The following is a 26233-nucleotide window of genomic DNA, read 5'->3' as shown; positions in this document are numbered from 1 at the left end:
GAGACCTGGGTTCCATCCTTGGGTTCGGAAGGTCCCTGGAGAAGGGAGTGGCTACCCATTCTAGTATTCTGGCCTGGAGAATTCCATGGACAGAGGAGCCTGGCAAACTGCAGTCCATGGGGTTGAAGAGAGTTGGACACAACTAAGCATGCTTGCATTCAATGATTCAGATTTATGGCAGCTGCTGCCTAACTTTCTTTCCTTTTTTTTTTTTTTTTGTTTGTTAAAAACCTACTGTAACCTTCTAATCTGAACCTCATGTAAGGGACAGATCTCAGGCCTTCCATTCAGTAAAATTTTCCTTTATTTTTTTAGTGTTAATGCTACTGATTTTAATCATATCTCTGAGGATACAAACCATAAATAAAACCATACTTGGATTTATTCTACCACTGATATAGTAGTTAGTATTCCTTTTGAAATAAGTTAAGTGTGTCATATCAAAATGTCAGTTGGTCATCAGGTCAGAGAGGGTTGAACAGTTGAAATACTTCATTTAAATTATTTTCTTTCACATGTTTAATGAGAAGATCACAATACTCTGCTAGATGACGAAGCCGAATCTTTTATAACAGGCAGTCAGCATGCCTGCCCTTTGCTCTGAGGAAAAGTATTTTCTTTATTGCACTGGACAGTGAGCATGCCTGTTCCTTGCTCCAGAGGGAGACACTTTTTGTATCTTCCAAGGCTGTTCACTGTGGAATCATCCTTCAAAAGATAGTCCAGAATAAAGTCTCACAAGATGTGCAGAAACTCAACAGACCCATGGAGAGTTGTGTCTCAACACCAGGTTGACACTGCAAGACTGGGATAAAGTTGACTGAGAAGTCCTGATTGGTTGGGATTTGTTGGCATAAAACTATGGGAGGTAGGGGTCCTCATAATTTTGTGTGAGCCATAACATGATATGCCACATATCCCACCTAGTCTCCTCATCTCTACCTTCTTTTATTGTATTTTACAAATGCATGCATCCATAAATTATTAGGTGGAAAAAAGTCCTCATAGCAGATAGTTTGAGAAGCATGACTCTAGCAGACAGGTTAGCAAGCTTCAACTTTTAAATGAAGTTGGATTGGAACACAGTCACATCCATTTGTTTAACAACTGCCTATGGTTTCCTTCACTCTCCAGTAACAAACCTGGGTAGCTTTGGCAGAGAGACCATACGACCCTCCAAGTTTAAAATATTTACTCTATGGTCCTTCGCAATGAAAGTTGGCCGATCCCTGCTCAAGACAGCTGACTGTAATCTGTTGGGAAGACCTCTCTATTTCTTTCCCCCAATCATTCAACAAGCAGAGACAGCACTGGGGCTCAGGACACAAGATGATTAAACGTTCCTACCTACAGGCAGACGGCAAGAAGAAACAAAGTTTAGAAACTGTTTAGATATTACCTTTGGTGGGAAATGAAGGGCATCTAAGCCCCTCTAAATTGTCTCTTTTTCTTGGTTTCCTAAAATTCCTGTCTGATTTTGATTAAAAAGAATTGAAGTATGATCAGACCCTGATAGGGAAAGAAGCATTAATTCTGGAAGACCCAAAAGAATCCCCAATCCAGACACATACCAAATATTCTAACTACAGCCATGAGTGAGTGAGTGTGTGTGTGTGTGTAGCAGAGAGAGAAACAATTTCCTGTTACAGTTTTTATGTCACTGCACTTTCAGTAGTTTCAAGAAATGATTTCCTATAGAGATTTCAATAAGCAACCATCAAAACACAGACATCATTTTGGTTTGATGTCCTTTGGATTTTATTTGCTACTTGGAATCTAACTAAAAATATGTTAAATGTATAATGGTTATCTTATTGTTATCTTATGCAACATCCATGGTTCAATTATTTTTTAAAATAAAATTATTTTTCTAAAAACTTCAAAAAAATCAAGTCCAGTTGGTTTTCAATTAGGAGTGTGTATGAGTGTCATCTATGGAGCCTGTGGTCCATTCCAGACATACAAAACCAGAATTTTCAGAGCTGGGGTCCAGAGATAGTATTTATTTTACTTAAGTTCCGCAGGTGATTCTTATGCCCACCACTGGTTAAGAACCAAAATTTAGTCCAACCATTTCATTTTAGACATGAGAAAACTGAGTCTTGAGGACCTCACACATAGTACTCTATCGTCCTAATTCTTCAGATCTTAGATATCTTTCCACAACAAAACCCTGTAAACAGCACTGTGGAGAGGGATTAGGCTAAACATTCAGAAAATGGACCAAATTAAGTTTGAAGTTCTCATTGCAGGTAACCAGAATTGGATAACCATTTTCTTGTTGATGATCAATAGGGAATATTTGTTTTAAATAGTTTATCATTACACCAGAATCTAAAAATCTTATCTTTGTTTAACAGTTTAACTTTTAAACTAAAGGAAATGTGCTTTTTCATTCATTTAGTGAGCGTTTCTCCAAATAGACCAACTCCTTCAGACTTGGCTATTGTCATGTATACCAGTGGGTCTACTGGCCGCCCTAAGGGAGTGATGATGCATCATAGCAATTTGATAGCTGGAATGACTGGCCAGTGTGAGAGAATTCCTGGGCTGGGGTAAGAGAAAATTATTAAGTGTTCTTAGAACTCATGTTTGATATTCTCTAAACTCAGGCTATAGTAAAACAATAATTGATGTTTCTAATTTACAGTGTCTTTTTCAGAATGGCTAAAATCTTTCTCTTACTTTGTTTTAGACCAAAGGATACGTATATTGGCTACCTGCCTTTGGCTCATGTGCTTGAGTTGACAGCAGAGATCTCTTGCTTTACCTATGGCTGTAGGATTGGATATTCTTCTCCACTTACACTCTCTGACCAGGTGACAAGCTTTTCAGTCTATTGACATGATCATATTAAGTTAGTGTTCAGCTGAGAACAGTTTACTAAAACATGAAATATTTTAGTTTAGCTAAGACTTTTTCCTTGGCTTCAGAAATAGCTCCCATGAGCAGTATGTTGCTTCAGAAAATAACCTTGAGCATTTGTTAGCATTGCTTTATCTATATATTTTAAAATTATTTTGAGACTGATAATTACTTTCATTGTCTTCAGTATTTTATCAACCAAAATGTTACCAAAATATTATTTCTATATGATGCTAGTTGATGTTCATAGAGATGACTTTGAGATGTGGCTTTGCGTTTTGGCTGATCAAAGAAAGTTAAATTTTTTTTCAGTTTTGTTTTAGTGTTTGATCTACCTTAGTTTAGGTTTTTCACCTTTTTTTGTTTTTGTTTGAAAGTGATGGTCTGTGCTATGTGTGATGTTATTAGTAAAAATGCTCAGTTTACCAAAATACCCCATTTTCTTTTATCCTGGATCAGAGTTTCTCCTGTAAGAAAGACTGAAATGTGCTAGAAGAAATCATCTACAGGACAAAACACTAATGTCCTCATACCTCAGACTTGTAGGTTATGATAGTTGGAACAGATAACTCATAGAGCAGTAGAGAGCAAATTCCATGTGTAAATGTTTGTCTTTGCTCTTCCTAATACTTAAATTATAACCTTTTTTCTGCTAAGGTTTCTTTCCTTGATCCTATTTACTTTTTGTTTACTCTAGTCCAGCAAAATTAAAAAGGGAAGCAAAGGAGACTGTACTGTACTGAAGCCTACACTCATGGCTGCTGTCCCGGTGAGTATAGCATGTCAGTGTCATCCATGGCCTGCACTTGGACTTTAAAAAAAGTAACCCTCTTAAATATTTGTCAACATTTTAAAACAATTTTACTTTGTGGAAATTACAGTAAAATGTGTCCCTTAAAATCTTAGATAAGCATCGGGAAAAGATGAAATGGCAAACTTCTAAAGTGGATGCCTGTAAGGGTTTGCTGATTCTTGAAAATTAAGTGATGAAACTGACCTAGCTCAAATTACCTAGTCTGAGAATTGGTCATAATATTTTAAAGATAGACGACACTCCAAAGATCATTTAGTTTAGTCACTTCATTTAAAAATGAGGCAACCGAGGCCATCCTAGAGAATTGGGGCAGTGTATCCAAGGTTACAGAGCTGGTCCATGGCAGAGCTGAATCTAGAATCCAAGCCTGCTGACCCTTATGGTGGCTAAAGATTAAGGAAACTGTCACATGAGAGAACTCCCAGAGAAAAAAAGTTGAATTCTCAGTTCAGTTCAGTTACTCAGTCGCGTCTGAGACTTTGTGACCCCATGGACTGCAGCACGCCAGCCTTCCCTGTCCCATCACCAACTCCCAGAGCTTGCTCAAACTCCTGTCCATAGAGTAGGTGATGCCATCCAACCATCTTGTCCTCTGTCGTCCCCTTCTCTTCCTGCCTTCAGTCTTTCTCAGCATCAGGGTCTTTTCCAATGAGTCAGCTCATCACATCAGATTGAATTCTAGATATTCAAAATCTTTCTGTGAAATACTGCCTTTAATAAAAATAAGATGTTACATTTTATAGCCTTGTAATAATAAATTATTAAATATTTAACAATGTTTCTAACTTGTATAGTCAAATATATTCTAGCACTTCAGGCTTTAGAAACTCCAGTGGGAGTATCACTACTGCTTGTATTATGATCAGACTTTACATCTTATCCTATTATCTTTCTAAGAATTATTTTTGCATATGGAAAGCCTGCGATTAGATAATATGTCCAGTCCAAGTTTTTCTAAGAATTACAGATGGAAGATAATTTTTTTTCCCTTCAAATTACCAAAATAACCAAAGTATTAGATCAGAGTAGCATTTGTTTTTTTATTTAGAGGTGCTGTAGAATTCAGCAAGTTTACAAACTGAAAGGAGAGTCTTCTGATTAAAAGCATAATAAAATGCTGATAATAGGCTTCACAGTACTTAACTATGTTCCAGACACTGTGCTAAGTGGTTTAGATGGATCATCTCGCTTAATCCTCCTGAAGACTCTGTTGTTGCTGCTGCTGCTAAGTCACTTCAGTCGTGTCCGACTCTGCTAGGTGGGTCCTTTTATAAAGAAAAAAAAAATACTTGCCAAAGGTCACAGAGCCCATAGGTGGTAATTAAAAATTGAACTGTGATGGCAGAGACTTCTTAACCACTGTGGCTGTCTATTTAGGATTGTCTTTGGGAAACAGCATGTTGGGTTTATTACCCAAGATTGGGTTCTTAGGAAACAGTATCAGAGGACATAATTAGGGAGAGGGAAGGACTGAGGAGTCTAGGAAATAATGTCTGAATTTAGGCCTGAAAGATAAACAAGAGTTAGCTGATATGCTGTGTATCTTTTAATTACCTGTTTTTTATTCTTTATTTTGTGTCTTGGGAGGCTAACTCCAGGAGGATTTGCATGTGTTCTGATTGTTGCTGGGGCTTAGCCACTTGTTGGTGCTCATGAGAGATCAGAGGACGGAGAAAGAGGTCTGCCTGTTTACTGACTTTGACTCTTCCCTGCTAAGCTGCCATTTTTGGTAGTTGTTGCCAGTGCTTATTGGACAGTCTCTTTCCTATTAGCTCTAACCAGGTCTTTCCCATGGCAATGGTCCTCCACCAGATTCCAGTAATACTGCTATCCTCTCACTTCTTCAGATCTAGAGATAGTAAACCATCTCCTATGTGACTAGTTCACTGCTGTTTCACCATACCTTATTGGTTCCCTTACCTCCTTCCACTCCTCTTTAAATAAGCCTTTAAAAAACCTTTTTATTGAGAATTGTTTCTGATAGACTCTATTTTCTCAGTTTCTTTCCTGAGTCAGAATAAAAGATACATTTAGTATTGTAATATTCACATACATGATGAGAATTCACAGTAAATCACTACTTATAAGTAATGACTATGGAATGTCATGTAATATTATTAGGTTGAGTTAAAGGACTGATTGTGCTAACAATAAACCCTACCAGTGTGTTGCAACTCTGTTGAGTTCTTTACTCATTAAGGCCTTTCTGTATCTGTGATTGGTATCTAGTGTTGGAAAGAGTGGTGAAAGTAGTTCTCACACATCTGTCTCGCTCCTGTATGCTCTTTTCCACCCAACATATTTTTTTTTTAAATGACTTATACATGATTTCGCTGTTGGCCATCTGGTGATGGCCATGTGTAGAGTCTTCTCTTGTGTTATTGAAAGAGGGTGTTTGCAGTGACCAGTGCGTTCTCTTGGCAAACTCTATTAGCCTTTGCCCTGCTTCATTCCATATTCCAAGGCCAAATTTGCCTGTTACCCCAGGTGTTTCTTGACTTCCTACTTTTGCATTCCAGTCCCCTATAATGAAAAGGACATCTTTTTGGGGTGTTAGTTCTAAAAGGTCTTGTAGGTCTTCATAGAACCATTCAACTTGAGCTTCTTCAGCATTGGGGCATAGGCTTCAGATTGGGGCATAGGCTTGGATTACTGTGATATTCAATGGTTTGCCTTGGAAACGAACAAAGATCATTCTGTCATTTTTGAGATTGCATCCAAGTACTGCATTTCGGACTCTTTTGTTGACCATGATGGCTCCTCCATTTCTTCTAAGGGATTCCTGCCCACAGTCCAGTTCAGTTCAGTCGCTTAGTCGTGTCCGACTCTTTGCGAACCCATGAATTGCAGCACGCCAGGCCTCCCTGTCCATCATCAACTCCTGGAGTTCACTCAGACTCAGGTCCATTGAGTCAGTGATGCCATCCAACCATCTCATCCTCTGTTGTCCCCTTCTCAAGAGGCAGGTCAGGTGGTCTGGTATTCCCATCTCTCTCAGAATTTTCCACAGTTTATTGTGATCCACACAGTCAAAGGCTTTGGCATAGTCAATAAAGCAGAAATAGATGTTTTTTCTGGAACTCGTGTGTTTGCCCTCTGATGCCCTCTCGCAGCATCTACCATCTTACTTGGGTTTCTCTTACCTTGGACGTGGGGTATCTCTTCACGGCTGCTCCAGCAAAGTGCAGCTGCTGCTCCTTACCTTGAACTAGGGGTATCTCCTCATGGCCGCCCCTCCTGACCTTGAATGTCGAGTAGCTCCTCTAAGCCCTCCTGTGCCTGCTCAGCCGCTGCTCCTTGGACGTGGGGTAGCTCCTCCTGGCCACCGCCCCTGACCTCCGACATGGGGTAGCTCCGCTGGGCATGGGGTAGTTCCTCTCCACTGCCGCCCTGACCTCAGGCATGAGGTAGCTCCTCTTGGCCACTGCCCTGACCTTGGGCGTAGGGTAGCTCCTCCCAGCTGCTGCCCCTGACCTCGGACATGGGGTAGCTCCTCTCGGCTGCCGCTCAGATTATGAACTCCTTATTGCCAAATTCAGACTCAAATTGAAGAAAGTAGGGAAAACTGCTAGACCATTCAGGTATGACCTAAATCAAATCCCTTATGATTATACAGTGGAAATGAGAAATAGATTTAAGGGCCTAGATCTGATAGATAGAGTGCCTGATGAACTATGGAATGAGGTTCGTGACATTGTACAGGAGACAGGGATCAAGACCATCCCCATGGAAAAGAAATGCAAAAAAGCAAAATGGCTATCTGAGGAGGCCATACAAATAGCTGTGAAAAGAAGAGAAGCAAAAAGCCAAGGAGAAAAGGAAAGATATAAGCATCTGAATGCAGAGTTCCAAAGAATAGCAAGGAGAGATAAGAAAGCCTTCCTCAGCGATCAATGCAAAGAGATAGAGGAAAATAGACTAGGAAAGACTAGAGATCTCTTCAAGAATATTCAAGGGAACATCTCCTGCAAAGATGGGCTCGATAAAGGACAGAAATGGTATGGACCTAACAGAAACAGAAGATATTAAGAAGAGATGGCAAGAATACACAGAAGAACTGTACAAAAAAGATCTTCATGACCCAGATAATCACGATAGTGTGATCACTCACCTAGAGCCAGACATCCTGGAATGCGAAGTCAAGTGGGCCTTAGAAAGCATCACTATGAACAAAGCTAGTGGAGGTGATGGAATTCCAGTTGAGCTGTTTCAAATCCTGAAAGATGATGCTGTGAAAGTGCTGCCCTCAGTATGCCAGCACATTTGGAAAACTCAGCAGTGGCCACAGGACTGGAAAAGGTCAGTACTTATTCCAATCCCAAAGAAAGGCAATGCTAAAGAATGCTCAGACTATGGCACAATTGCACTCATTTCACATGCTAGTAAAGTAATGCTCAAAATTCTCCAAGCCAGGCTACAACAATACATGAACTGAACTTCCAGATGTTCAAGCTGGTTTTAGAAAAGGCAGAGGAACAGAGATCAAATTGCCGACATCTGCTGGATCATCGAAAAAGCAAGAGAGTTCCAGAAAAACATCTATTTCTGCTTTATTGACTATGCCAAAGCCTTTGACTGTGTGGATCACAATAAACTGTGGAAAATTCTGAAAGACATGGGAATACCAGACCACCTGACCTGCCTCTTGAGAAACCTATATGCAGGTCAGGAAGCAACAGTTAGAACTGGACATGGAACAACAGACTGGTTCCAAATAGGAAAAGGAGTACATCAAGGCTGTATATTGTCACCCTGCTTATTTAACTTATATGCAGAGTACATCATGAGAAACGCTGGGCTGGAAGAAGCACAAGCTGGAACCAACATTGCTGGGAGAAATATCAATAACCTCGGATATGCAGATGAAACCACCCTTATGGCAGAAAGTGAAGAGGAACTAAAAAGCCTCTTGATGAAAGTGAAAGAGGAGAGTGAAAAAGTTGGCTTAAAGCTCAACATTCAGAAAACGAAGATCATGGCATCTGGTTCCATCACTTCATGGGAAATAGATGGGGAAACAGTGGAAACAGTGTCAGACTTTTTTTTTTTTGGCTCCAAAATCACTGCAGATGGTGATTGCAGCCATGAAATTAAAAGACACTTACTCCTTGGAAGGAAAGTTATGACCAACCTAGATAGCATATTAAAAAGCAGAGGCATTACTTTGCCAAGAAAGGTCTGTCTAGTCAAGGCTACGGTTTTTCCTGTGGTCATGTATGGATGTGAGAGTTGGACTGTGAAGAAAGCTGAGCACTGAAGAATTGATGCTTTTGAACTGTGGTGTTGGAGAAGACTCTTGAGAGTCCCTTGGACTGAAAGGAGATCCAACCAGTCCATTCTAAAGTAGATCAGTCCTGGGTGTTCATTGGAAGGACTGACGCTAAAGCTGAAACTCCAATACTTTGGCCACCTCATGCGAAGAGTTGACTGATTGGAAAAGACTCTGATGCTGGGAGGGATTGGGGGCAGGAAGAAAAGGGGATAACCGAGGATGAGATGGCTGGATGGCATCACTGACTTGATGGACGTGAGTCTGAGTGAACTCCGGGAGATGGTGATGAACAGCGAGGCCTGGCGTGCTGCGATTCATGGGGTTGCAAAAAGTCGGACATGACTGAACGACTGAACTGAACTGATACATGATTTATTGGTAGGATACACATGATACAATTTATATCCCTTGATGGGAGTTTAGATTGAAATATAGCTAAGGTATAATATTATATTAGTTTTAGGTGTACTTGTACTACATGGCTTGTCATTTGCATACCATACACTTTCTTAAAATTAATAGTTATAGGTTGTTAAAACCCTTTTAGAGAGTCTTTGGGATTTCTCAGTCACGGATATAAAGAAAGATTCTAGTTTATCCAGGAGTGATTCTTTTTGAGGAAATGGAGAGAAACAACATTGTACCATACTTGAGTTGCCATGCTACCATCCCTCTCCAGCTTTACTGAGATATAATTGACATATAGCATTGTGTCAGTTTTCGAGAAGGCAGTGGCACCCTACTCCTGAACTCTTGCCTGGAAACTCCCATGAATGGAAGAGCCTGGTAGACTGCAGTCCATGGGGTCGCTAGGAGTCGGACACGACTGAAGAGACTTAGCAGCATTGTGTCAGTTTAAGGTCTACAATGTGATGATTGGATGTACATATGTATTGCAAAATGATTACCACAATGTTAATTAAAACATTTATCACCTTACATAGTTACTATTTGTGTGTTTATGAAGAGAACATTTAAGTTTTTATTTTACCAACTTTCAAGTATACAATACAGTCTTATTGATCATAGTCACCATGGTGTACATTAGATCTCCAGACTTATTCATCTGGAAGTTTATACCCTTTGACCAACATTTTCCCATTTCCCTCACCCCCTAGACAGAGGCAACCACCAATTTATTCTCTGTTGCTATGAGTTCAGCTTTCTTACGTTTCACATAGAAACGAGATCATGCAGTAGTTGGCTTTTTCTGTCTGACTCATTTCACTGAATATAGTGTAAGGGCTGATTCTGCTCTCATTTGAGAATGACTCTGTTCTAGTATTGAAAGAGTCATCCATAGAGTTATTCATTGTAGCACAGCTGAATTTACATTACTTGCTATTTTGAATATTTAAATTATGTATAAATATGTATGCTTTATGTAATAATTCTTGTTGATTTGGTCTAAGGAATGCCAAAACAACATCACCTAGTGATATAGTGATAGTTGGGGCTTTTACTGGTTGGTTGGTTTGTTTTGTTTGTTTTCTGTTTTCTACTTATTAGCTTGGGAGTTAGTATACCCCAAACCTTGAACTACTTCTAATTCTCCACAGAGCTGTGAGCAAGAATCCTTTTTTGTTGTTGTTGTTGTTGCTAACTTAGCTTCTATTAAGATGGAATAGGAATGCCTCATGTATAGGGAAATAATTTTAAGAAACTGTAAAACTCTCTGCCAGGCTGTAAGAGTTACAAGGTGGCAGTAACAACATTAGGATTGTTGGATGTTTTAGTGCTATTTGAGAACACGTCAATATATTTTAAAGAAAAGAAATATTTTAAAGTTATTTTTATGTGACATGTGGACGAATTATTTATACTTTCAGTTCAAGTCAGTTCAGTCACTCAGTCATGTCTGACTGTGACCCCATGGACTGCAGCACACCAGGCCTCCCTGTCCATCACCAACTCCTGGAGCTTGCTCAAACTCATGTCCGTTGAGTTGGTGATGCCATCCAACCATCTCATCCTCTGTTGTCCCCATCTCCTCCTGCTTTCAGTCTTTCCCAGCATCAGGGTTTTTTCCAGTGAGTCAGTTCTTCACATCAGGTGGCCAAAGTATTGGAGCTTCAGTTTCAGCATCAGTCCCTCCAATGAATATTCAGGACTGATTTCCTTTAGGATGGACTCGTTTGATCTCCTTACAGTCCAGGGGACTCTCAAGAGTCTTTTCCAACACCACAGTTCAAAAACATCAATTGAGTCAATAGATTTATTAATTGGCCACACCACATGGCTTCCAGGATCTTAGTTTCCCAACCAGGGATTGAACTCAGGGCCATGGCAGTGAAAGCACTGAGTCCTAACCCTTGGACCTCCAGGGAATTCTTGTAAGAAATTTTAGACAAAGTTAGTGTATAGAAGTGAAGAAACCCCTATACTTGCTCTTAGTGTTTTTGAAATGGTAAACAAGTTAGTGAAATTAATTCTTTAATAAAGTAAATATTTCCATTATGCTAAAGACTTAAGATTTTGTAAATAGAGTATTTTCAACTAAAGGCTATCTCAGTGTTCGTGTAGTTCTTTTCATATTATTTAATATGTTGCTTACCTTTCAGGAAATCATGGATAGAATTTATAAGAATGTTATGAGCAAAGTCCAAGAGATGAATTATATTCAGAAAACTCTGTTCAAGATAGGGTATGATTACAAATTGGAACAGATTAAAAAGGGATATGATGCACCACTTTGCAATCTGTAAGTATATTTCACAGACTCTGTAGTTTGAGCCTTTAAATCTTTTTGTGTTTTAATATCTGGAAGATGAATAAGTATGACAAGTTAATTTAGTTTGAGCATTGCCACCATGATCATAACATTGAATTTCTCTCTTACTTCTAAGCTTTGTTGCTTATATAGCAAGCAGAGGACCTTGAACTCTAATCTTGGCAGTTTAACAAATTTTAATAATTGGTGTACATATTTAAGATTTAATTATAAAATTTGGTCTCATGAAGAAAAACTAGAGTAGACTTTTTCTCAAGATAGTTGAGAAAAAAGTGATCTAACTAAAGTGATTTTCAATATTTTGTGTGAAGGTTTCTGATTTACTGTATTCATAAAATAGCATATTAAGTATATGAATATAATGGTTACTGTAAATGTAGTGCTGCGGAGTCAAGATGAGGAAGCATTTTTCATTGGAAGGGAAATAGATGACAAAATGTTCCAAAGATAACTTCACGTTTTTTCCTTTGACATCATCCTTTTCTTTCATTTGCTATGCTAAGTCACTTCAGTCGTGTCCAACTCTGTGTGACCCCATAGACGGCAACCCACCAGGCTCCCCCCTCCCTGGGATTCTCCAGGCAAGAACACTGGAGTGGGTTGCCATTTCCTTCTCCAATGCATGAAAGTGACAAGTGAAAGTGAAGTCGCTCAGTCGTATCCGACTCTTAGCGACCCCACGGACTGCAGCCCACCAGGCTCCTCCGTCCATAGGATTTTCCAGGCAAGAGTCCTGGAGTGGGGTGCCATTGCCATCTTCGTTTCTTTCATTTACTATGTGTCAAAGCAGTTTCCCAACACTGTACAGTTTTCTTTTTGCATTTTTCAGAGTTTTTCTAGCATTTTTTAAGGTGTTACTAGTTGTTGCTTTGATCACCTCTCATTATCATAATGGTCCCGAAATTTAGATGTTCAACCAAAGTTGAGACATCTTTTCCAGAGGCTTTGAATTATGCTGCTTGTTGCATCACCAAGAATAATCTCTGCATACATTAAAATATAGATAGCCAGTGGGAATTTGCTGTGTGACATGGAGAGCTCAACCCAGTGCTCTGTGACAACCTAGAGGGGTAGGATGGGATGGGAGATGGGAGTGAGGCTCAAAAGGGGAGGGGACATATATATACCTGTGGCTGATTGATGTTGATGTATGGCAGAAACCAGCACAATATTGTAAAGCAATTATCTTCCAATAAAAGATTTTTAAAAATCATTTTTCGCCCCTTTTAATCAAGGATACTGTTTAAAAAAGTGAAGGCTCTGCTGGGAGGGAATGTCCGTATGATGCTGTCTGGTGGAGCACCCCTGTCTCCGCAGACACAGCGATTCATGAATGTCTGCTTCTGCTGCCCAGTTGGTCAGGGTTATGGATTAACAGAAACGTGTGGTGCTGGGACAGTTACTGAAGGTAAGTTTTTTTTTTAATTAAAATTTATTGAAGTATAGTTGCTTTACAATGTTGTGTTTGAATGTAAGCATTTTTAACATGGCAAATAATTATATAATTATAATTGCTGTTGGGAACCATGGTGACTTTATACCTCTTAAGTAATATTGGATTTAGTGCAAATCTACATATTTTAGTTTTAGAAACTTTTGGTTGAGTCACGTGTACCCTTTATTTGTAAGCCTCATAAATATTTATGACACATTGTCATTCCTCAAAGTTCTGTTACCCTGGTCTCGTAATCTGTCTCTAAAGTGATCACTTCCTCAGAGCACTGCGCTCTTGGATTAGGTATCGGTATTTTTTTCCTCCTAGCTTTCTTTTTTTATTAATTGTTATTGGAGTAGAGTTGCTGTATGATGTTGTGTTAGTTTCTGCTTTTCCACTTTTATGCTCCTTCTTGAACCTGTGTTCCTATCCTGACTTCTTGTTTGCTTTCTTTTCTATGTTTTCAACAGCCTACAGCAGGGTTTCTCAACTTCAGCACTGTTGAGATTTTGAACCAGATAATTCTTTATTGTTGGGACTGCTCCTGCATGTTGTAGGATGTTTAGCTGCTACATAGCCGCCAGATGATGTGACAATGAATTATATCTTTAGTTGTTGCCAAGTATCCCTGGGTTGTGAAACAATGGAGTAGAGCAATTCTTTTTTGTTATCTCGCTTTCACTTTAAACTCCTGTCCAAAGTCTATGCCATTGTCCAAAACCATCTGTCCATTGCAAGATTGTGTATGACAGTGTTATTCAGTTCAGTTCAGTTGCTCAGTCATGTCCGATTCTTTGCGACCCCATGGACTGCAGCACACCAGGCTTCCCTGTCCATCACCAACTCCCGGAGCTTGCCCAAACTCATGTCTGTCGAGTCAGTGATAAAACCATTCAGGGCATTAGCTTGGAAGTCATTGGATTGTTTAGTTTTAATATCTTTAAATTTCACTCGATCTCCCCATTTTTTCATTGGATTGCTCCCTCCCCTGGCTGCCACCTTTGGCATCTCACCTTTTGTTACTTCACCATGTCCTGAAGTAACAGTCTTTCAACTGCTGTGTCTGCCTCTATTATGCCACTTCTGATTCATCCTGTTAGGCATGTCCACCTCAAACACTGCTTCATACCTGGTGAACCTAGATTTCAAGCATCTCTAACCTGGCACCATTGTACCTATTCATCATTATTTCCCACCTGTGTATACACCTGGGTTCTTTTCTGCAGACAAGCCAATCTTCTTACTCTGTCTTGTGTTTTCTGTTCCCTTCTCTTGGAATGCCCCTTTTGCTGTCTGGTCCCAGCCTTCTTCTCACATGCAACTAACTCTTCAATTAAATCTTTCCCAGCCATTTCATTGTATGTTGATCTTTCTAGCCTCCAAGGTGCTAGTATGCTCACCTTCAGAACCATGCAGTTTACTATTTAAATGTGCTCCAAATTATTTAATGTGCTTTTCTCTCCAGGTAGTTTGTTTGTAAGCTTGGTGAAGGCAGGGTCTCCTTACCTTTAATGTGTTTTTCTCACAATGTTTAATGTAATGCTAAGGTACATAATAAGTTGTCCATAAATACTTGATTAATGCACGCAGTAATCACATACTACAAAAGGACAATATCAGTGAAATGTCATGCACTAATTAATATCCTTGTTACTCTTTCCCTTATAGTTACTGACTACACCACTGGCAGAGTTGGGGCCCCTCTTATTTGCTGTGAAATTAAGCTAAAAGACTGGCAGGAAGGTAAGCATTTTATGACAAACTCTAGTGTTTCTAGATATGCTGAAAATCACCATGAGCCTCTAGACTTCCATTTTTCTTAAAGTGTTAGGTTGTCAGTGGTAGCAAGTGAGTCTTTGCTCTTGCTTGTTTTTTGTGCTTTCTTTTTCTTCAGTAACTTCATTAGGTTCCCAATAGAAAAAGAAAATCTCTAGAATCTAGGCATGAAGATTCTGAACTTGGGAATACTTGATGGATGGTAAAGAGGAAAACGTTCTTAATGGGGCATTCCCTGGGTTCAGAGAAGGATATATTATCCTATCCTTTGAATCTAAAGATTGCTAGTGAGTAGATTTGGGCTGAGAAATGAAACCCCAGATTTTCAGGGGAGACAGTGACTAATCACACACACACTCCCCCAACTTCTTAGCTCTTGATCCCAGCAAACATTTTTATAGTTGAGAATCCACTGTCTAGCTTTGTCTAGTTTAATTTTTATAACTATAGAAGGTGAACCACTTAGAGGAGACCTGTGCTTTACAGACATTAGTGATAATCCTTTTCTATAAATCAGCTGAAGGCAAAAGTAAGGCAGTCTTCCCGTGATGAAATTGTGAAAAAACATTAAGCATATTCATTAACTGCAAAATAATTAACAACCTAGCCATGCCAGATGAAGAGTAATTAAAAAGTTTAAGATTTCCTTCTATTTTTAATTTACTGTATTTGGTATATAATATGCAAATTGAAGACATACAACATGTTATTTTGGTACCTTTATATATTGTAATATGATTGTTGCTGTACTGACATTCAGCATCTCTGTTACATTACATAATTGCCTTTTCTTTTTAGTGGATGGGATAGTTAAGTTTTAGTCTCTAAGCAAGTTTGATGGATATAGTACAATATTATTGTCTGTTTAAAAAAAATCAAAGCTTAACATTTAAAAAGGGAGTATTCACCTTAGGATGGAGCCGTAGACTGAAATTTTAAAGGACCAGTTATTTTGTTGTACATATCCCTTAGGTTGTTCAAACCCAAGAAAATGAATGTGCTTTGTCTGATGTGAATTTGAAGTTTCTAAGTGTTCCTTCTATGTGACTTTTTAATTATGTGCATTATTGTTGGTGCTCTATGAGCAAACAACCATTTCTTTTTAAATACCATGTTGAAAAGCCAGTTTCATTCCCAGGTGTTTTACAGCTTGGAAATAAGACTTCATTCTCCCATGATAGTGCCTTTCCAGCTTTAAAATGAAAATTTGAAAAAATATAGGGGCTGTGTGTCTATGTATATTGGGCATCAGCATCAAAATTGCTGTATTCAGTGGGTTATTTATTAAGCAGTGGAATCAGAGAAACAAGGTATATTATAAAACTTGGTAGAGTAGCTAACAGTTGGAACTGCTTTTAATTCTTTTATGACCTAAAATCTAACCAGCATCTCAGTTGATCAATTCGAATTTTTGTGTATTTTCCTTACAGTAAGCTTTGTTCAGTAATAAGTAATGAGTGTGATAAAATGTTTCATGACTCATTGTCAGTGATTTTGGTGTTTTCACTTTTAAAGCCATGACTGGCCAGAGGCAAAGTGAAGAAAATAACCTTTCCCTCTCACTTCATAGCTTCTCTGGTGGCTCAGGTGATAAAGAGGCTGCCTGCACTGCAGGAGACCCAGGTTCGATCCCTGGGTCAAGAAGATCCCCTGGAGAAGGGAATGGCTACCCACTCCAGTATTCTTGCCTGGAGAACTCCATGGACAGAGGAGTCTGGCAGGCTACAGTCCCTGGGGTTGCAAAGAGTTGGGCATGACTGAGCAACTAACACTTTCTTACTTCATGGTGTTGCCTTTGAGAGCACTTACTCTCAAACTGCTCTCTTTGATTAAAACAATATATTTGAAACACATTTGATATCAACATATTAATAATTTATTTATAACAGCATCAAATATTATCCTACTTGGGGGTGATTTTATTTTAGTATATGTCTGTGAACCCTAATGCTGTCTGTGAGGCTTTAATGATGTTCTGAGTGCGAAATTTTATGGTCCTGGGAAGGTTTCAAATGGATTGGTACTTCTGCAGTCACAGTCACCCTCTATCCTCACACAAATCTCAGTAAATACTAACTACTGTGCTCCTGTAGAGTGAAGTAAAATTTGACCAGCAAAAAATATTAGCAAAGGCTCTTTAAGAATTAATGCAAGTAAATTTTGTTTTGGAACAGTAACTAAATAGCTTTTATAACCTCCAGGCGGTTATACAATTCATGACAAGCCAAACCCCAGAGGTGAAATCGTAATTGGTGGAAAGAATATCTCCATGGGCTATTTTAAAAATGAGGAGAAAACAGCTGAGGATTATTCTGTGGATGAAAATGGCCAAAGGTGGTTTTGCACTGGTGATATTGGAGAATTCCATCCTGATGGGTGTTTACAGATTATCGGTCAGTGTGTTCTCTTTTTGTGCTTTTCTGTAGTTTTTGCAGCTTCAACAACTATGAAAGGTAATATTGGTCAAGTCATTAATAACATTGATGATGAAGTGTTCCTCCTATGTGACTTTTTAATTATGTGCATTCTTGTAGGTGCTCTATGAGCAAACCACCATTTCTTTTTAAATACCATGTTGAAAAGCAGGAAAATAGCAGTTGGTGATGAGAAAACAAAAATTGCTCAGAAGAGGGATTTTTGGTTGTTTCTTTGTGGGTTTTTTTCCTTTTTTTGGTTACATATAACCATGTACTGCAACATACCCTATTCTAGGGCTTCCTCACCATTTACCTCCCCACCCAAGAGGCATTGTGGATACATTATTTTCCCTAGTGCCCACTTACATGACTCTAACTAGCCTAGACTCTTAGAACAAGCTTTTTGGCCAACACATCTCAGTTCTCAATGTTAATCTATTCTGAGATTGTCAGTTGGCTTGGCACTGCCTTTATTGAGCCTACTAGAATAGACTTTGAAGTTCAAAACTACTCCAAAATAGCCCTTACACTACTCACTTTAATCAGGCAAAAGTTAAAAATTTGACTAGCTAATACCGATCACAGTGTTGGGTCTCATTCAGGCCCTTTTCAAGCCATAAAATTTCCTCACTCATATCTCCAACGGTCCATTTAAATCTGTCTCTGGACCCATATGTGACCTGAATAGAATTAGAGATTTCCTGAGAAAAGCTGGTTCTTCACCTAGAAGTTTGATCTGCCAGGGAAATTTCCTGGAAGCATGGCTTGATTTAGAACCAGTAACAACCTCATTGCCTTTTCCCCCTTGATCCTTAATTGTGCTAGAATCAAAGGTTGGCTCTGTTGGCATGTAGAGTGGGTTCCAAGCCTATGGGTAGGGATATAAGACAACCTGATAATTAGCCACGCTGTGCCATCCTGTGCCAGCATGTTATTAGAGCACAGTCATTTTAACAATAAAAAAATTGAAAAACTTTTGGTGTGGGATGTAACATTTTAGCCAGTACTTCTTTAAATAGGCATTTTCTTTTTAACTGATGTGTGTGAGCGGGCATTCTATATAACAAGATTTTAGAAGTATCTTTATAACTAAAGGTTAAGGCAATGGGGTGGAAAGGAAATCAAAATTGTACATACCTGTACTGTGGGTAAGCTAACATGCTTCATGCTTACAGACCGTAAGAAAGATCTGGTGAAGTTACAAGCAGGAGAATATGTGTCTCTCGGGAAAGTAGAAGCTGCACTGAAGAACTGTCCACTTATTGATAACATCTGTGCTTTTGCCAAAAGGTAATTTTAAAGTCGCATTTGTTTCATATACTTACAGTTACAGGATAATTGGGAAAATATTGATACAATCATAAGGGAAACATTAAACTTTCAGAGTTGGGGAATGTTATACATTTTATGAAAGTTCTTGAATTCAACAGCTTAAAGGTCATTTGAGATACTCCAGACATTTTAACCATTTATGGACCACCTACAATGTCTTGCTATGCCACAACAGTTATTTGGTTTAACATCCATAACAACTGAAACTTAGCATAAGTAATTTTCCTAAGAAGGTAACACAGCTAGTATAAGTTTACTAAATAAAAAGCCTGAGAGACTGAACCATTTTCTTTCTTTATATGTTAAGATGGTTTATTTTTCTGGACTTTATTACTCCCTTTAAAAAATTTCATTGTAAAAAACACAAAACCTAAATTTACCATCTTAACCATTCTTAATATAGTTCACTAGGGTTAAGTATACTTACATTGTTGTACAACCAATCTCCAGAACTTTTCATCGTGCAAAAGTGAAACTCAGTGTCCATTAAACAACTCCACGTTTCCTCCTTCCCCCCATCTTCCCCACCCCTGTCCACCAACATTCTCCTTTCTGTTTCTGTGAATTTGACTACTCTAGATGCCTTAAATAAATAGAATCATACAATGCTTGTCTTTTTGTGACTGGCTAGAATATTATTCAGCCTTAATAAGGAAGGAAATTCTGATACATACTACAGTATAGATGAACCCTGAGGGAAATTCTAAGTGAAATAATCCAGTTACAAAAAGATAAGCACCATATGATTCTGTTTATTCAAGGTATCTGAGCAGTCAAATGGCAGAATCTCTTTCCTTCTCATGGCTCAGTAATATTCCATTGTACATATACACCACATCTTTATCCATTCATCCACTGATAGACACTTGTTTCTGTATCTTGGCTATTAGGGACTAATGCACGCAGTCCATCACATGGACTATGCAGCTGTGGACATGGACCAGCTATCTCTTTGCTATCCTGTTTTCCTTTCCTTTGGACTTATACCAAGAAGTTAGATTACTGGATCACATGACAGTTCCATTTCTAATTTTTTGAGGAGCCTCCATACTGTTTTCTATAGTGCCTGCACCAATTTGCATTCCCATCAACAGTGCACAAGTGTTCCTTTTTCTTCACATCCTCCCCCAAACTTGTTATTTCTTGGCTTTTTGATAATAGCCATTTTAATAGGTATGAGGTGATATCTTATTATGGTTTTGATTTGCATTTCCCTGGTATTGAGCACCTTTTCATGTACCTGTTGGCCATCTGTATGTCTTCTTTGGAGAAGTGTCTATTCAGATCCCCATACCTATTTTAACTGAATATTTTTTGCTATTGAGTTATATGAGTTCTTTATATATTTTGGATATTAGCCCTGTATCAGATACGATTTTTCAAATACTTTTCTCCCATTTTGTAGGTGGCCTTTTCATTTCGTTGATGACTTCTTTGCTATGCAGAAGCTTTTTATATGCTCCTACTTGTTTGTTTTTGATTTTTTTGCCTTTGCTTTTGGTGTCTAATTTAAAAAGTCATTACCACACCTATGTCAAAGAGCTTCCACCTTTGTTTTCCTCTAGGAGTTTTATGGTTTCAGGTCTTTGCCCATTTTTTAATAGAATTATTTTTTTGTTGTTATTGAGTTGTATGAATTCTTTATACATGCTAAATATTAACCCCTTATCAGATATATCATTTGCAAATAGTTTGTCCAGTTCCATAGATTGCCTTTTTATACCCTGTTGTAACCTTTGATACACAAAAAGTTTTTTATTTTTCTTGTACTCTTCATCTATTTTTTCTTTTGTTGCCTGTGCCTTTGGTATCATATCTAAGAAAGCATTGCCAAATCCAATGTCATAAATCTTTCCCCTTGTTTTCTTCTAGGTGTTTTATTATTTTAGCTCCTACATGTTTAGGTCTTTGATCTATTTTGAGTTAATTTTCCTATGTGCTATAAGATACAGGTCCAGCTTCATTCCTTTATAGGTAGATATCCAATTCTTTCAACACTATTTGTTTTAGAGACTGTCCTTTCCCCATTGAGTGGTCGTGGTGCTCTTGTTGAAGATCATTTAACCATATATGCAAGGATTTATTCTGAACTGTAGTCTATTCTATTGGTCTATCTATATGTCTGTGTTTATGGCTGTACTATGGGTTTTATTACTTCTTAATGAACTTGTAACAAGAGAAATATATATTTGGACTTATGTGTATTATTTTCGTTGAATCTATGTTTTAATTTCTGTTCTGCTTTATTATCTAAATTTTTAGTGACCAGTCCTATGTGATAAGTTTTGTGGTTCCTAATCAGCAAAAGTTGACACTTTTGGCACAACAGAAAGGGGTAGAAGGAACTTGGGTTGATATCTGCAATAACCCTGCCATGGAAGCTGAAATACTGAAAGAGATTAGAGAAGCTGCAAATACCAGTAAGTAAGAAATTGTTTGTCTGCTGAAGTCCTCAAAAGTTATTTAATGAAGTCCTATGCATTAGGCTTTTCAAGATGTCTGTTTTGATAATAAAATACAAGTTTTAAAAAAAACTCTTATATATAATGAATTTTCTTAATGAAAGGATCTTTAAATGTTATATGGTGAAGTAACCTATCTAATTCTTTATTGCATGTCACAGCATCCCTGCTAAGTGGTCATCTAGCCTGTGTTTGGAATGGTCTGTCTTTGTTCTCATTGGGCGTCCCTGATAGCTCAGTTGGTAAAGAATCTGCCTGCAATGCAGGAGACCCAGTTCGATTCCTGGGTCAGGAAGATCCCTTGAAGAAGAGAAAGGCTACCCACTCCAGTATTCTGGCCTGGAGAATTCCATGGACTATATAGTCCGTGGGGTCGCAAAGAGTCGGACACGACTGAGCAACTTTCACATGTGCCCTGGTGTGAATCTTTTATCATTTACTATTATGTATACGTACTTGGTGTGGTCCCTTTTAATCTAGAGATCTCTGCTCTTTGTTTCTGGGAAATATCCATTTACCTTTTGTTGTGCGTTTGCTTTTCTTTCATAGTCTTTCCCCCCTTTAAGTTTCGGATTCATGTTTTTATCTGGGACTACTTTTATATGACTGTTGACCTTCTGCATTCATCCTCTTATTTTCTTATCTATTTTTTCTTTTGTATTCTGTCTGGTCCATTTTGTTTTATATTCTGGCAGATCCCTCAACTTTATCATTGCTTCAGTGTGTTGAATTTCCAGCTTCTAATATCAGGATTGAGATTTTCAAGAGCTCTTTCCTGCTTTCTCAGTGTCCTTTCAGTAGCATCCAGTTGCTTTTTCCTGGGTGCAGTCATCCTCTGAGGATAACTTTTATGACGTTTTCTTCTTCTGTTAGTGTTCCTGTTTCCTCCAAGTTCCACTTTCTGCTTGCTTTGGTTAGCCTCACATACATCTGCTGACCTTTGCCCATTCATATTTGAGAACAAGGTACTAAAAAGCTGTTTGGAAAACTTACTGGGCTTCACTGAAAGGTTACTCAAATGTTAACATCTTGGGTAATACTGTTGCTGCAAAGACTTCTCCACTGTCTTCCCTGGAGTGATATTAACCCGAGTGTCAGTATTCTGGCAGCCACAAAAGGGACTCGGGGCTGGGGTACGTAGATCTTCTCCTCACTGAATTCTTGGGTTTTCAGCTTTATTCCCTCCCTCTACTGTACCTGGTTTCCTTGAGTCCAGAGTCTCTAGTTCAGTTGGGGCTTCCCAGGTGACACTAGTGATAAACAACCCATTTGCCAATGCAGGAGACTTAAGAAATGCAGGTTTGATCCATGGGTTGGGAAGATCCGATGGAGGAAGGCATGGCAACCCCCTCCTATATTCTTGCCTGGAGAATCCCATGGACAGAGGAGCCTGGGGGGCTACAATCCATAGGGTCACAAAGAATTGGACGTGACTGAAACAACTTAGCACACATGCACACCTATCTCCAGCCTGGTTGGGGACGAGCAGAGTAAGAGAGAACTGTCCTCTGAGGAGGCGGGGATCAGCCCTCCTGTTTTCAGTGTGCCTCTCATCTCTTTCTTTGGCCCCTGTAGCTTCTGTCTATGGGCTCGGGAAGTCGGTTTGCCTGTCAGTGTCCTTCAATGTCAGCAGTTAGCTTTTTAGCCCATTTGCTTTTGGTCTTATAAGATTTTCTTGAGTCCTCTCACCCACTGTCCTCTTTCTCGTGATTCTGTTTTTTTTCCTATGAGGTTGATACCTTTTTAATATAAAAATTATTTTCAAACTGTTTATTTTCCAGGGGAACCTGTATAAACTGTGTACTCTGCATGCTTAATTGGAAGCTGTTAACCTAGTTTAACCTGTTACCTTCCCTCCAAAAAATGAAAATATCATTTTTCTGAGGACAAGTTTCCTATATTCATTCTAAACTACTGGACAATACAGAAAATTTAAAGGAGGAAGCAAAAATCACTTGATAGTAGTTACCTTTGGATGGTGACATTACATTCTGGTATATATACTTAACGTATCAATGTCATCTACTTTCTTCTAAGTCAGTAGATATAGAATTGCATTACCATTTTTTTTAGTTAATAGTATTCCAGGGTAGGAGTGTCTACTTGTTAGACTTTTTCCCTCTACTGTTAAACAAATAGACCCCCACCTGTTCTCGCCTCCCAGTCAATTTATTTTTTTATGTAATTATTTTATTAGTATGAATCCTTAGCCATTGAATTTCTTTTTTTAAAATAATTTTATTTATTTCATTTTGCCTGCGCTGGGTCTTTATTGCTGTGTGTGGGCTTTGTCTAGTTACAGCAAGTGGGGTCTTCTCCCTGCAGTGGCTTCTCTCGTTGCAGTGCACAGGCTCTCGGCAATGGGCTTCAGTAGCTGCAGTCCCTGGTCTCTAGAGCACAGGCTCAATAGTTGTGGTGCCTGGGCTTAGTTGCTCTGAGGCATGTGGGATCTTTCCAGACCAGGGAGTGCACTTGTGTCTCCTGCATTGCCAGATGGATTCTTTACCACTGAGCCACCAGGGAAGCCCCAGAAATGAAATTTCTGAGTTAGGGAAAATTATATTTTAAAGGCTTATGGTTTACCTTAGACTTCCCAGGTGGCGTTAGTGGTAAAGAGTCTGCCTGTCAGTGCAGGAGACATGAGACGAAGGTTCTGTGTCAGGAAGATTCCCTGGAGCAGGGCATGACAATCCACTCCAGTATTCTTGCCTGGAGAATCCCATGGACAGAGGAGCCTGGCAGGCTGTACTCCATAGGATCGCACAGAGTCAGAAGCAACTTAGCACACGTGCCTGGTTTGCCTTATGTTGTGAAATAACTCCCTCTTCCCCCAGAAAAATTGGACTAGTTTATACTCCTGTTAGAGATACATGAGCACACCTATTTCCCTAGCTAGGGTACTCTTATTTTTTTAGATTACCTACTCGAGTTCCACTTTGGTTTAAATAAAGAGTTTGCAACATTTGTTAGCAAGTTGAAGTTAAAAAACTATTTCCCCCAAGAAGAACATTCTTCTAGGTAACTCTGGTCACTGTAAAGTTTTGGATAACAGTTATTAACATAATCTAAAAAGTATGTTACTTTATTAGCATAAAGACAGTGGCTTAATTTTTTCTTAAAGTTGGTTTTGTTATAGTATTATTGACATATCACACTTTTTATGTTAATATCACCAGGCTTCCAGAATTTTCTTTGACACAAATCCTCATTTTTTTCTTTAAATGTAGTATTTTAAAAACAGTTTCAGTCAATAGGAGAGGCTGTTAGTCACTCTCAAAGTACTAATGGACTAGAATGTGACTTGAATAATTCATCATTGAATATTTAACTGTGTGAAAGCAATAATGGGGGAAGTTTTTCATTGAAAAATGGAACAAAATTCTAGGACCTAATACATCTACATAACTTTCCTATGTTTGGAATAGACATGAAACTGAACAGTTCATGATTTGGTTAATGAACAGTAATCATGAGTTAAGTCTGTATAATTCATGAGCTTGTCTGTGCCACAAAAGATTTATTTTACTAATCTTTTGCTTCAGATTATAATTTCAGAAAGTGAAAGTGTTACTCTCTCAATTGTGTCTGATTCTTTGTGGCCCCATGGACTGTAGCCCACCAGGCTCCTCTGTCCATGGGATTCTCCAGGCAAGAATACTGGAGAGGGTAACCATTCCCTTCTCCAGGGGATCTTTCCAACCCAGGGATAGAACCTGGGTCTCCCATTCTTTAACTTTTGAGTCACCAAAGAAGCCCTAATTTCAGAGACTAAGGCAAAAAAGTATGAAATAGTTTTGATTGGTCTCAGCTAAATCTGCCTGAAATCATGCATTGTTCATAGCAGGCCTCTTCATGTTTTAAATATAAGTGCAAGGTATTGATAAGAATGCAAAATAATTGTTTTGGGGTGATTTGACAATTAATCACTGGCTAAAAAACCTGACATTTGCTGCCACCTGCAGGTCACATTTCATAATGTCCTAGATAATTCTGATAAAATGCCATGATTAAAATTGTCTTTTTCTCTTCCCCTAATCTTTTTCACTTGTTGGCAACTTTTCCTTTTTATAGGAAACTATGTGATTGCCTATTGTTCTCTATAACTTGTGGTACTAGATAATATTTAGGCACTTCCAAAACTTGGAAACCTCTGATGCAGCATTTAAAATATATATATGCTTTATTTGCTTGTGTGCAATTGAAATAATATGCCTGTTTTGTCTCATTGTTGTCAGTGTTTCTGGAATAGGACCTAGGTAAGTAGGGAAAGTAATACAAAAAAAAGGTTCTGGCGCCTGGTCAATACTTGAGTTATTCCCTTGAAATTCAAATTTGGCCTTATTTCAGGGACCTCTGTGTAACTGAGCTGTAATGTATCATCAGAGTAAATACAGTTAATTTGAACAAGTTTTGATAGTGTTAGTTGCTCAGTCATGTCCGACTCTTTGCGACCCCATAGCCTGTAGCCTGCCAGGCTCCTCTGTCCATGGAATTCTCAAGGCAAGAATACTGGAGAGTGTTGCCATGCCCTCCTCCAGGGGATCTTCCTGACCCAGGGATCAAATCTGGATCTCCTGCATTGCAGGTGGATTCTTTACCATCTTAGCAACCAGGGAAGCCACCAGGGAAACAAGTTTCATATCCTTTTATTTACCTTTTTAGGCATCACTTTTAGGAAGTTGGTTTTAAGTAGTTCAAAAGATTACTTTTCATACTCAGCTTTATATTTTTCTCTTATTTTAATGAGAAACTCACTAATTCAACCAAGCTTTCATAAAACTTAGACTAGCCTTATAACAAAAGCTTCATTGAATTTGAGTTCCTTGTGCCTATCACTAAAACCAAGTTACCCCTAAAGTTACCTAAGGCTGTTTAGTAGTAGTTTTAAAGCATGTGGATGTTGGTGTCTTCAAAACTGCTGTTTTAAATAATAGCATATAAAATAAAGCTCATCTGTAGATTAACATTACTGTTAGTAGTGAGCCTTCAGAATCTTAAAGAAGACGTTGTATTAATAACAAGTAACTTGACTGACTATAACTTATTGAGATTTAAAATCATTGAGTACTATATTGATTGCTTCTCTTTATTTTCACCATTTTCTTATATTTCTTTCAACAAGTGTTGTC

At 38.5% G+C, this 26233-nt stretch overlaps 1 protein-coding gene across 3 annotated transcripts in view; it reads left to right on the top strand.

The window, feature by feature from the left end:
• ACSL4 (acyl-CoA synthetase long chain family member 4) overlaps positions 1–26233 on the top strand; it is a 72918-nt gene that overhangs the window by 42821 nt on the left and 3864 nt on the right. For 2 of the 3 annotated variants that reach the window (XM_068962987.1, XM_068962985.1), the window contains 9 exons: positions 2405–2555; positions 2696–2819; positions 3563–3634; positions 11513–11652; positions 12918–13090; positions 14786–14860; positions 17095–17286; positions 18486–18600; positions 20905–21062. In XM_068962987.1, coding sequence (XP_068819088.1) covers positions 2405–2555; positions 2696–2819; positions 3563–3634; positions 11513–11652; positions 12918–13090; positions 14786–14860; positions 17095–17286; positions 18486–18600; positions 20905–21062 — 1200 coding nt within the window. The remainder of the gene's footprint in view (positions 1–2404; positions 2556–2695; positions 2820–3562; positions 3635–11512; positions 11653–12917; positions 13091–14785; positions 14861–17094; positions 17287–18485; positions 18601–20904; positions 21063–26233) is intronic. The other variant, XM_068962988.1, reaches the window with a different exon arrangement.

Source organism: Capricornis sumatraensis, chromosome X (assembly GCF_032405125.1).
Source record: "Capricornis sumatraensis isolate serow.1 chromosome X, serow.2, whole genome shotgun sequence".
NCBI classification, from domain to species: Eukaryota; Metazoa; Chordata; class Mammalia; order Artiodactyla; family Bovidae; genus Capricornis; species Capricornis sumatraensis.
Note: the sequence above shows the minus strand (reverse complement) of the source record. Positions and strands in the feature narration are given on the sequence as shown.